Here is a 13,396-nt window from a genome sequence, read left to right as displayed (position 1 = left end):
ACTAGCATTTAACAAGCCTAATTAATAGCAACCCCATCAGATTTGATGAATATCTTCACCTGTTTTGGGGTCTGTTGACGAGACTTTTGTTGTACCATTGCGAAGTCGTGAACCATTCAGAACCGGGAACGCCAACGCGCTGCAGGGCAAGGCTGCTTATTTCTCTTTTGAAGAAACCTATTGGTTAAAGATCACAAAAGCACTGGAGATGACCCTCCCTGCCATTATTCCAGCGAGGGCTCGGATCTCCCTCTTCTCTCACGAGCAGCACATTGCGTGAGAGGCACACTGTGCCTGCAGAGCTGACTTGCCCTCTGCTACCACCACCACGGCTGGCTGGTGCCCTTGCTTTTGAACATCACCTTCTGCCTTACTAGATGCAGCGTTTTCTCCTTGGAGAAGCCTACGAGGATGTGTTTTTTTTTCTGAAATGCTCATTACATTCTAGTGTCTTATAAGCAGCTCAGCGATGCTGCAGCAGCTCTGATTCCTGCTCTGCTGTATGCTGAGCTGAGAATACAAAATTACTTCACTTGGGATTAGAAACAGATTCCAGCCAGGATTTCAGGATGAACTGCAACTGTACTGCTCCTCACAAAATAAAATTCAGATAGTAGCTGTTACATGGTCTGGGCATGTTACATCATTTGAAGTGATTAATGCTCATGTTCATTTAACTGCTACACGCTCTTCTCAGCTGCCACTGAGCGAACAAAAATCAAGCGCATTACAGAGCTATTCCCCAATTTGTGCTTTGGAAACCGTTTCAAAGCTCGCCACCCTTCCCAAGAGCCAGAGAAATAATTCGCCACTGCAAAGACTCCTTCTGCTACCCTTAAAAGTAAATGATAACAGAGGGAATTGTGCCTGACCGACTGCCTCCGGGCTGCTGCAATTCCTCCTGGAGGTGCTGGCCATAAGAAGAGGGTCCAGTACCAATTTTCTTCCCATCTTTCTCATTACAGCTGATCTGGGCTGGGTTTAGGTTATTTATTGTTCTCTGCAATGTAAGGGTACAAACAGTATTTCTTATTCAGTTTTCACCGTGTCTTTCTGCCCTTCTTCCCCCTGTTTCTCCCACAAGTACCTACCCCCCCCATGTTCTTTACTTTCCCACTCGCTCACAGAGAAAGTTCCTGTTCGGAATTTAAAATGCTGCAGCAGTTTGATTAGGAAACGACTGGGTATTTTCACTTAACCAGGCTATTCCAACAGCACAAGTGGCAACTGGATCACAGCCCAAATAGATTTTTTTTTGCTAAGTGGAAAAGCACAAAAAAGAAGCAACACACACCTGCACGTAGGCTGACTGACCATTTAAAAATGAGCAAATATTACCGGTAATAAGCTAAGTCATCATTTGTCTTGAGCTTTATATCTTCAAAAATTTGTAGGATCAGCTTGTTAAGCAACTCCTGAGCTCAGTAAGCATCTGGTTAAGGCACCTGCATCTTCTGGGAGCCCGCGTTCAGTCGGGCCGTGGGTCCCCAGGGAGAAGAGCTCAGTGCTCTGCCTCGAGCCTGCCCAGCACCCCAACCTGTGCCCCTGTCCAGCAGACAGACAGAATGACACACGTCTCGTGTCACTGTGACATCCACATCCCCCCACCCCTGCGCACCAGGGGAGAGGTGCCAGCACTGCACGAAGCTCTCTTCCTCCCCTAGGTACCAGCTGCCAGCCTGGCTCTGCAGTAATTGCTCGGTTCATCAAGGCAGGGCTGCTTCAGCCCTGAAAATAGCAGGGCTGCATACAAAGGGCTTTGGTCCCTCCTAGAGCCTAGTTAGCAAGAAGAGTTTGAAGGGAAATAGAAAATGCTAGAGCTCGTTTCGGCAGATACTGCCGTGCATGGAGCAGAGTATCTAGCCAGGGGGGAGAGACTTCTTTTGGTCAGACACGAACGCTACCTGCGCCTGTTCAGCAGGTAGAAGCAGGCTCCCGAGTTCTCACCACGCAGATACTACATGCAAATGGCAACTGCGACAAGTGCAAACACATTGCTCCTGGTTTAGTGAAGCAGCAGAACGAGCTCTCTTATTTTTTCTACAAAGCAAAATCATACCCGCTTATGGAACGAATCTCCCTGAGCGTTTTGGGAGGCAACGTGGGTAGCTCTTCTCCTACCCCACTGAGGGCCAAGCAAATTATTCCCCCGTGCTACCCAACTAGACTGCCTGTCAGGTTTACTGATATTCCAAGCAATGCATCAAATGCATTTTTAGAAGCACGTGCAGCAGCTGAGCATTTAGCAAACTTTACCATCCTTTGGGTGTCAGTTTACATCACTTGAGGAATTTGACTGTATCATTTTGCATTTAGGATTTTTTTCTTTCCCACTGAGCGGTCACATTCCTGGTTGAATAGGCAGTGTTAAGACACTACAACATTTGAAAGCTACTGACAGTTTTGTGGCTACTTCTTCCTGAGGGACGTAATTTCCTTTATTAAGACCAAGACAAATTACAAAATAGACAGATAAAAGTGCATCCATTTGAAATAGCCTGTTCTGAGCCATTTGAAGTAGCCTGTTCTGAGCCAAATCCTCAAACATACAAAATGAAAACTTTCACCGTGCATGCATGAAATCCTATTGTTGTTCACTGCTTCTCTCTCATCTGTCACCCAGGTTATATTTTTATAAACAGGATGTTAGATGTTTAGTCATATTTTAAAGATATGTTCTTTAATGTGTTGAGTTAGTGCTGTTTCACACAAATCTTTGTTTCCTGGGAAAAATAACAATCCTAACTCAACTAAGCTTGCTCCACGTGCAAACAGACATCTCCCACTTAGCAAAGCTGCCTGTAAAGGGCTCTCATTTCACAACTGCTTTTGGCCAGCCACAAGGCAGGATTGCCCTTTGCTGGTGGACACTCATCTCTCTGGACCTGTTCTAGGCCTGCACCGTCCCTGCTCACGCTTAGTTTCTTTGACCCGTGGCCAGATGCTCAGGTTAACTGTGCCGTACACGAAGAGAAAGGTCCCACGTGGGCACACGCTCGCTTGACTATTCTGCATACTGCGCAAGGACCTGACGTGGAATACGGATTTCTTTTTCAAGGCCCCCGGTCGCAGTTGACAGTATTAGTCTTAGAGAGGGCACAGCAACTAAAGAGCAGAGGTGCTGGAGACCAAGCGTGGTCTATTGAGGAGGGGATTTCAGGGCAGCCAGGCCGAGGACCAGCAAGGATGAGAGAAACGATGCTGTTTGTGAAATCACTTGCCTTTCAGACTGGTTTGGGGACCCTGGCTTGTTACTAGTCACACAGCCTGCTCCCAAATGCCACGCACTGCCCACACCTGGACCAACTTCGGCTTGGGCTTGCCAGGTGCTCCTCAGGCTCCTCTCTTTCCCTGCACATCGCCGCTCATTCCAGTAATGCTGAGCTCCCGCTTCCCTCTCCAAGCCCTACGAACTTTGATGGCAGTGGAACTATCCAGATTTCATGCTTTTAAATAGCACATGCTGTATTCAATGAATTTCAAAGACACGCTAAAACCCAAATTACTGCTATCCATGGATCTTGAGAAGCTTTTATAAATGGCTGCATTACAGTGTAGTACAAAGCAGTGATTTCCATAATGCTTGTCTAATGTATAGAGCATTTTACATAGAACAGGCCCCGTTTCATCTTGAAATGCTTTTTAATTAATTCAATTCATTAATACTGCTTGTCATGGCTAAACTCTTGAGACTTAACAAAAACTTTACTTCAGCAGTTGTCAACACATTTCATTAAAACATATGTTTTTGAATGCTTTCTGATAACATCACTATCCTTCATATGCAGAGTGCAGTACTTAAATGTATTAAATAGAGAAGAAGAGGGCTAGCAAAAACCCTCACTCTATATTGACAATGCTGCATTTAGAGATTAGAAATGGGTGTGCCAGCCTGGGTGTCATTCTTCTCATGCCCCCTAAATTAACCAAAGCTAAACCTCACCTACTGGTTAGTATGGACGTCCCGTTTTCCCAGCACCGTGGGGCTTTCCAAGAGCTCCTCGCTTCTTCTGTCCCCATCACATTCCTGAAAGAAGGCAGAGACAGATCGTAGGTAAAGCTTGCAGTCAGAGAGGCCTTCCAGGTTTGGCAGATGACTATATACTGGACAATATATATATATATATGAAAATAATACATATATATATTTTCGGGATGGATTTTGTATCCTTTTCTGACAAGGCATAAACCACAAAATCACCAAGAAACCTTAAAACTAACAGCAACATCTGGAAATCTGCACAAGTAGATCAAGAAGGAGGAAGGACGGATAGCCTAAAGATCACAGAATTGAAGGGGTTGGAAGGGACCTCAAGAGATTATCGGGTCCAACCCCCCTGCCAAAGCAGGTTCCTTAGAGCAGGGTGCCCAGGTAGGCGTCCAGACGGACCTTGAGTATCTCCAGAGAAGGAGACTCCACAACCTCCCTGGGCAGCCTGTTCCAGTGCTCAGTCACCCTCACCGTGAAGAAGTTCTTTCGCATGTTGGTGCGGAACTTCCTGGGCTCTATCTTGTGGCCATTACCCCTTGTCCTATCCCCACAAACCACCGAAAAGAGGTTGGCCAAATCCCTCTGTCTCCCACACCTCAGTTATTTATACACATTGACGAGATCCCCTCCCAGTCTTTTCTCCCTAATCTAAATCTCCCTTTCCTTTTCTCCCTAATCTAAAGATGTTGGCTGCAATCCTTTCATCACCAGTTGGGTGACAAAGAGCCTCTCAGAACATCCAGTGAAGAATACAAGCACATAATGCTTTCAGAGCAAATTATGAAGAAAGGTTCTTGAACTGCCACCGACGAGTCCCACCTGGACTTCTGGGATTTGTAACGATCTCTAACAGCGCAGCCAAAGTCTTCCAATTCAGCGCACCATTAACCATCGCGTGGTGCTGAGCCATGGACCCAAGAACACTCTGCCCCACGTATGGCACCGAGGAAAAAGATCCTGCTGAACACTTGCACCTCCTGGGCTACCACAACGCATCCTTCAAACGCATCAAAGTGGAGAGGGGAGAGAAAAACCAAACCTGCCGTCTGTTGCCTCCCAGAGCCCCCCCTCCGGTGCTGCCCCGCACTGAGCAGGATGGGAATGAGACGAGGCAAGGCGCCTTCTCCAAACGCATGGTTCACCACCAGCACGTTTGTCTTAAACAATAGGAAAGAAACATTTGTCTGGCTACCGGTGAATGTTTTTTTAAAAAGGCAAAATGCCATCCCAGGAGAGATTTGTTAAATGACTGAGGAATGTAAAATATTGAAAACGCTTTCTGTAATGTTTCCGCTGATTATTTAGTGTGTCCTGCCCACATCCCAGGCCACGCTGTCAATCTGTATTTTAAGTCACCTTTCTGTCTTGCTGGCTATGGGCTCTAATGTTTTTTAATGTTGTCTCCTGTGTGTGTTTTGTGTAGTGGAATACTTTACAAATCAAAATGTTATTGGGGAATAAGCCCATGATCTCCAGTGTAACATTTCCTGGCTCTACTGCACACACATCTATTGTTCAAGATTGAATTGGTCCCAAGAAGCATCAGAGCATGTGAAAGCCGCTATGAATTTTGCAAAGTGGCTTCAGGGCAGTAAAGCACGTCAGAAGAATAAGGTGCAAAATCTGAAAGTCCAAATTTAGGAATCTCAGTCAATATTAAAAAGACTGAAAAAATAAGTCAATGCCCTTGGTTATAGCTCACGCACTTTTATCTTGTGACATTCCTAATATAGTTGAAAAAAGCACGCATAGCCAGGAAACAAAATAAATCCAGTTATTAATAGGTTTATGTGCAATTAAACAGTTAGCCTTTATTAATACTAACATGTGATTCACAAGACTGCTTTCATTAGTCCTTCTTTTGTAATTGTTGCATTCCTCTTTTATTTATATTTATATATTTTTAACCTCTTGCAAAATGCCTTCTGCTTAGTCCTTGTGAAATTAGGGTCTTCTACTTGAGCTAGCCAAGTTGAAATCACCCAATATTCAACCTTGTGCAGCCTTCCGTCATACAGATAGCAACGTAAGACCTGCCAAGAAAAGGCACATTCCTCTGAAAAGAGACCGAGAACTTGCCTTTATCACAACTAAGCTGCAAGATTTCCCTTCCAAATTCCAGCAGAGCTCTCAATAAACCCCACGTAGGTGCTTTGCCAGAGACTCTTCTGGTCATTAGGGTCCCTTGGGCAATCGCTGTTCAGCACACGCACAGGGACGCGCGTGCCATTGTTCCCGCTGCTAACTACCTTTGTTACAAATGGGATTCACTTCACGCTGGCACCACCACTAGTTTCCTCCTTTCCTACATACGACTGCTTTTTTTTCCCCTTGTTTTCTTTTCCCAAAGATGCAGCGTACAAGATTAAACTGATTAAAGTGAATTGTACAGTTACAATAATTATTAAATATTTAAAAAAAATCAGAAAATTGTACTCTGGTGTATCTGTTTTGCTGAAGCCCTTTTGTGTGAGCAAATCACCTGTGTCATCGCAATTTGCTTGTTTAAGGTCTGTGCAAAACAGTGACATATGAAACCAAAAAGTAACCAAAAAAAATCTTTATTTAAAATTCCCTGAAATGAACTGAAGTTTCCATGTTTACTGAGACTGAATTCCTCAAGGACATGGTTCAGAGAATTACCCTGATAAAATAGATATGAATTATAGAGAGAAGCATATGTGAGGGGGAAAAAGGAATATTTTATGTATAACTAAGCACAAGAAATGGTAAAAAATAAAAACTAGTAACAAGGAACTATTTCCAAATTTGCTATGCATACGACACACAGCCTAATGCGAAGTTATATGTTGCAGTTATTTAATATCTTTCTTCAAAGGTTTTGCTAATAAGTCAATGACTGAACATCTAAAGGGAAAAAATATTTCTTTATAGTTTTAGATAATTGTCCCTGAAAAAAATAACAAACCTTTAATTACAACTCAGATGAAGAAAGCTTGATTTGTGTGCTGTGCCCAAATGCTGAGGAGTCGGATGTAAAATATTTGTAATATTTAGGGAACCCTGAGTTTTACATAAAAGTAAACAGCATTGCCTGAAGGCACAATTTCCAGCAACACAATAAAATGTGCAGTGAATTTATGGCGGCCATCCATTAGCTCTTACCAAGGCAACGTCGCCCATATCTGTCGTCCATCATTATAATAGAGGGTTAATGCACCGAATTTACATAAAAAAGTCATATTGTCTGCATGAATTATTTACACTCTCAGCTGTTTTTACAGCTTGGTTTCAAGCTGGATTCTGGGAGAGATTCTGCCAGTAAATTACTCTGTGGAGACCTGACTGTATAACTACAAACAGAGCTTGCAATGAAAAGAAAGGAAAATGGGAAGGCACAAGTATGTAGTTGGAAGGGGAGCACAAGCTGGGGGCTGCTCCTCTGCACGCAGGAGGACGAGGCAGGGCAGGCGAGTGGCAAGGAAGCTCACCGAGAAGTTCTGTAGGTGCAACTACATGCGAGCACCTTCCTTTTTCACAGCCGCACACATCCCTGTGGTTCTGGTGCAGCCATGCTCAATGCCTGGTCTCACGTGTTCACGGGCCAGCACAGTGCCCAACACCGGACGTGCGGGCAGGACAAAACAAAAACGTTTTGTCCTGCACAAAATACAGGTATGCACTCAGCACATGGAGTCACCCCTAAGCAAACATGGCCTCTTCAGAGATTTCCGTGCCATTTTGCACCGTCATGGCCAGCTTGGCCTGACAACCTCAAACCCCTTCTTTTCCCCAGGTGTGCATCAGGATCCCTGACGCAAGCCCTAGATCCGTGCCTAGCGCGGTGACAGCTCAGTGAAGCCTCTCTCTAGGAAAAGGGCTGCTTCTTCTCGGTTTTATCAGATGTTAGCACATATGCAGAGCCCTAGGAAAAAAGAACAAAACCAAAACCTAAAAGCCAAAAACCAATCCCCAAACTCTTTGAAAGTACTTGGGAAACGCACATCACTTAGGGAAGAGTCCTCTTGGCCACGCAGTGGTCTGTCAAGAGTCTCTGGAAGAGTTCTTGAAGACAATCCCATGGCACTACAGACCTGGCTAAGACCAGGAGTCTCCACATACATAAACATATTATATAACATATTTTATTTATATATATATATATATATACATATATGGATATATGTATTAGGCTCTCCTACTGAATTTACTGGCACGGACAATTTATTCATTCACAGCATTGAAGGATAACCAAACGTCCCCACAGAAGCATGACCATTTGCTGTTTATTTCCTCAAGATTTTACCACTGAAACCTCTCCTCCCCACCACGCTGGGCACAGCCCATTTCCCATTAAACCCCACCACCTTGCTGAGCGCACACATTCCAAGACAGCCGAAAGGTTCCACTGTTTATAAATTGCATTACTACTTTCCTTCTTTTTTTAAGCAACACACAGCACTCCCCCTTCTCTCTCTGATGGATGCCTTCCCCGCAGGGCGGTCAGGGCACTGCAGGGGCAGGGGATGGCCAGCAGCCCGCGCTGGGACAGCAGAGGACAAAAATCCTTTGGAGAAGCGTGGACTGAAAAGCCCCAGACAGGTACGGGGTCTGAGGACCCACTTTCATTGCACAAAGAAACAAGTAAGGACATTTCTACAGTTCTAACACCAAAAGGCTTCCGCGACCACCCAGTTCAGAAGTGTTTCGGGGTCCTGTCCCTGCCTCTGGGGCCTTCTCATGCTTGAACAACTTTTACAGCTCAGACTTTTTTTTCCCTGCCCATGACAGTCAGCTCACTGTAGCTTTGGGCTGCAACTTGTTGTCAGGTAGCTCTGGATCTTGGACCTCGCAGCTCTCGTTGTCTTCTTTTTTCTGTGTTCTGCTCCTGCAGCACATGGACAGGATTACTGCCAGCACACCCTTCAGAGACAGACAGCAGAATTCGCTGAGCTTTGTATCAAAGGAAGCAAAGCTGCACAGGATTTACTCTGATAAAAAGGGCGAAAGGGGAAGAGCAGAAGTCCCTCTTGCATTTTTCGGGGATGCCCCTCTCCAAGAGCACACTGCCTGACCTGGCTGGTGGCTTCCCAGTCCTTCGCAGCCTTTTGCTTCTGACCGTCTCAAAGAGCAACAAGACGGCCTTTGGCCATCCTCACTTTGTCGGTGCTTGCCTTGCCCTTCCCGTTTGCTGTATCGGTCCCTTCTGTCTTTTTATCGCATAATTAACTTGACAGCAGCTCTCCGATAGGGGTGTGTTGAGACTCAGGTGTGCCTCCCTGGTCACAGCAGGTCGCCTGCTTGGAAAACAAAGGGATCCCAGGGCTCCGAGACTTCTCCTTGTTTACAGAAGAGAGCGGACACACAGTGATAAAAATTAGGAGCATCTGTGCTGCTTTAGGGTATGTTTTTCTAAGCCAAGAGACCCCAGACTTGTGCTCAGGGTGAGAGGCGGCGTGCAGAGCAGAGGGGCAGCTCCAGGACACGGCGAGGCAGCAGACTCACCGCAGGGCGACTGCTGAGACTCACCGGCTACTTGACAAAGCACACGGTGGCCATGGCCTCGGCTAGGCAGCGACACCAGCAAGCTCTGGAGCACAGTTATTTGATGCTGCGGTCAGCAAATGTCATCAGCAACCATTATAGCTACAGGATCATGGAGGCTTTGTTGTTATCAACCCCTTTCTCCTTGGAAAATGGGATTTCGGATGTTATTTTGGGATTTTTTTTGAGCTACCTCATTTCCAACTCATTCTACGGATGGTCAAAACTGGGACTGTCCAACTCAGGCTAAGAATTTCCACAAGCTTTACCTGGCCTCTTGCTCTGCTATTCCATAATAATCAAGTCCTGTAGTTACCATGGCAACTGGCATTAACTGATGGAAGTGATTTTAGCTGCAATTCTTCTGTTTCCTCTACGGTTTACCACCCATTTTGTATGGGTGTGTGACTTGGGCTCCTGCTGCCCCAGGTTGGGAATCGCCCTCCAAACTCCCACAAGGGAGAGTCCAGCACCCTGTGGTGAAGAAGGACCTCACACCCCCAGCCACGTCCCATAGGAGCTTCCCTGAGCTCCAAAAAGGGAACCAACACTAAACCCTAGCTCCAAAAGCCATTTTTTCCCTAAAGGACATTCAGAGGCGGGATCCGTGGCCCAGCCGTGCCGTCAAAGAGCTCTGCACAACTGCACGTGGCACCACCACGTTACGAACAGACTGGACCAGCGTTGGGAATTCTTCCTCCTGATTGTTTACACACTTTAAATATTTGCAGACTTATCGTGCACCATCCTCAGCTGCAGGTAAGCCAAGCTATACATATTTATCTCACTTAATCTTCCCTCATAAATCAATCTCTCAAGTCAATCTCTCCACTCCCTAATTATTTTTGTTGCTCTTCTCTGAACTCCCTCCAATGTGTCAATCAATATCCTCCTGGTAATGAAGTGCTCGGTAAGGAGCACGGTATTCTAGGGGCAGCTGTTCTGAAGCCGCGTACAGTGCAGCAATGCAACCAATATGGATTTTCAGTCTGCACAGGAAGGATGACCTAATGGTAAGGACACCAGCCTAGGGCTTTGGAGACCTGTGCTCAGGTTCCTGCTCTGACAGACTCTTGGCGTGACCTTGGTCAAGTCACTTAGTTTGGCTGTACTTCACTTAACCGCCTGTAAACACTCCGGTGTTCGGTACACGCAAGCAGTGAAATACGATGGGATGTGGGGCAGGGAAAGGAGCTGGCTGTGTAGGCAGGAGATGCTAGGACTGAACCAAACAGCAGCTTTCAAGCGCCGCTCGTTCGCTATCTAAACACGCTTGCTGTTACTGTACCCATGAGTTATTTGCTAGATTTTGTCCACAACCTTTTGTTTTGCTTTTAGCTAGTCTCACTTATTCCATGTTCATTCAAACACCGGGACAGGCTTCACCTGCATCTGCCAAAAGATTGCTGTTCGAAATCCCCAAACTTCTGTTTTCTACATTTAGAGCTGTACATTTCCTTCCCGTGCAGCAGTGGGATGCAGAACGCTAAGACTCGAGCCTCAGCGCAGCCATCGGTACCTTGCTGTACCCCAATATCAGGCCCAGAGCAGGCTCTGGGGGGTGATCTGCTGCCTGCAGGCAGCACCCCAAGGGAGCACGATCACACAAGAGTACGCAACTACACGCACCGAAGGCCCTCGGTTCCCACATTTCACACAACCGACTTCTGCAGAACGGGCACACATCTCCCTGATCTGATCACTCGGGTCTTGCAGCAGAATTTTTATTCTCCAGTACGAGGCTCTATGAAATGGCTCCCACTGTTACTCTTCCACAAACTGCATAAACATTTCCTACCACCCAGTACATACAGAGACGTGCAATTAATGCGCGGTTAAAACTTCTTTAACTAAATTACTGAAAGTTTGTATTTTAAGAATATCTTGTTCTTTTCCTTTCTCTTTTAAAAGAGAAGGTTAGGAATACCAAAATAACCGAAGAAAGCAAGGAAATCTGAGGATTGCAGTTATTATTCATCAGGCTCCCAGAAATGCATTATAATGTACTATGGGCTGTAAGACTAAAAATTATTCCCCACTGAAATGGTATTCACACAGCTTCTGCTGTACTGAGGCGTACATCGTAATATAATCATAATAACTAAAGTAAGTTTCCCTTGGGGATTATACCTCTGTGTGATTTAATCCTTAAATTTGTTTTGCTTTCATCCCCAGGAGAAGAGAGATTTCAGTTATAAAGTATTCTTCCTCGAAATATCAGACACTGCACATGCATTCATAATCTGCACTTACATTTACAAAGCCCAGGCCAGGGGGTAAGCAGAACTGGAAGCCTAAGTGTTACCATTCTGTTTGAAGAAACAGAGCTTGCTTTTCAAAAAAAAAAGAAGGGCAAAGCAGTGGGAGGAACCCTCCTCACCTGGGAAAGTTCCCCTGCTCCTCTCTCCTCTGGCAGCAGAGGAAATATTTGCCTTGGAGAGAGACGGCTGAGAGCGGCTGAGCAGGGAAGATCAGAGGGAAAGGGGTTTGCTGGATGACAAGAAGTGGGATGAAATGGAAACTTAGCGTAAAACTGCAAGCGTTTCCGTGTAATTCTGGGTCTTAACTCATAGCTTAAAACGGTGTAGGCACTTCAGAGGGTTCATTACTGCGACTTTCAACATGACCCAGGTATCTGTGGCCCAGGTTTCCATGGTCTTTTGCAAAATTTGAGGTGGGTTTCCAGATCTCGAAACCTGGAACCTCGACTAGTTCAGAACGACGAAGCTCAAGTTCCCAAACCCCTTAGCCTTTGCAATACTGTCTGGTACAACAGCTAAATATCCAGAAAAAAATATCCCAAATTAAGTTTCTTAATGACTTAGGTTCTTTGAAAAAGCTATCTTCAGTGATCTCACTTCAACTAATTGACTTCCTTATACCCAGATTACAAAACAAATACCCCAATTTACCACTTACACGTACTGTCCCGTGACTACATGGCCCACGAGCAGACAGACGATTCCATGCTCCTCCTTGTCCTTGCAATGCACGAGAGACAGGGAGAGCAGAACTCTGTCAAACCAGAGGAACACCATTTTTGCCACTTGCAATGGTGAACGCTGACACAAGCTGCAGGCCTTGGGTTTTGATACATGAGCCATCCGCTTCCTGATCTGGTCTTTCACCTGTGAAAGAACTCTGGGCTCTTGTCTTTAAAACATGGGTTTCTTTGTTTAAGGCCTATGACACGGGATAGATACCCACGTAAGGCACAGCGACATTTCCAGCTCGTATCTGCACATTCCCGGTATTTTCTGGCGTAACTACTCCTGGGCTTCTGGGCTCCACGATGAGCTATTAACAACAAAGAGCCAAAAGTGACTTCAGCAGGTTTTGCCTTGAAGCCTCAGCCATAAAACTCAAAGGCTGAACACCAAAAAAGCTCTAACACTGCAGAAGCTGCCTATCAAAATCCATGCTACAGAAGCCATTTGGAAATAGCAGCTTAAGATGCACAATGGTCTAATAACAGTTACGTCTGGTGAATGATATCCTAGCCCCATACGTAGTAATTGTTATCACAAAGTAGGGAAAGGAAAGCAGCCAGCAGCATATTGATAAAGCAAGTCAACTATGATGTGTTTGTTCCATTGCTGAGACTGTTATTAAACACAACAGTCCTTTACTGAGTGATTTTCCCCAATAAGTGATTTTGTTAACAGATTAACCATTATTCAGTCACCAGCAAGCTATGCTTTTCTTCTGTACACAAGTTTGTTCACACCACGTTTCTGTATCAGTGAAAAGGAATGTGCATTCTTCAGCCCAGATATGCTCACCTTTAAATAGTTTCCTTCAGAAGCCAATTGCACCGGGGCTTACAAACCAAAGGGAAACTTACAGCCAGGAGTAGAAAAATCTCACCCGCATCATTCTGACCCTTAAATATTTAATTAT

At 45.3% G+C, this 13,396-nt stretch overlaps 1 protein-coding gene across 2 annotated transcripts in view; it reads right to left on the bottom strand.

Moving 5' to 3' along the window:
• LOC310885985 (uncharacterized protein) overlaps positions 1–13,396 on the bottom strand; it is a 63,486-nt gene that overhangs the window by 24,269 nt on the left and 25,821 nt on the right. For both annotated transcript variants that reach the window (XR_014575059.1, XM_083809967.1), the window contains one exon: positions 3,944–4,027. Coding sequence is in view for 1 of the 2 variants with exons in the window: in XM_083809967.1 (XP_083666093.1) it covers positions 3,944–4,027 (84 nt within the window). In the remaining variant the exon portion in view is untranslated. The remainder of the gene's footprint in view (positions 1–3,943; positions 4,028–13,396) is intronic.

The sequence above is a fragment of the Anser anser genome, assembly GCF_964211835.1.
Source record: "Anser anser genome assembly, chromosome: 24".
Lineage (NCBI taxonomy): Eukaryota > Metazoa > Chordata > Aves > Anseriformes > Anatidae > Anser > Anser anser.
This window is presented reverse-complemented; position numbering and strand designations above follow the sequence as displayed.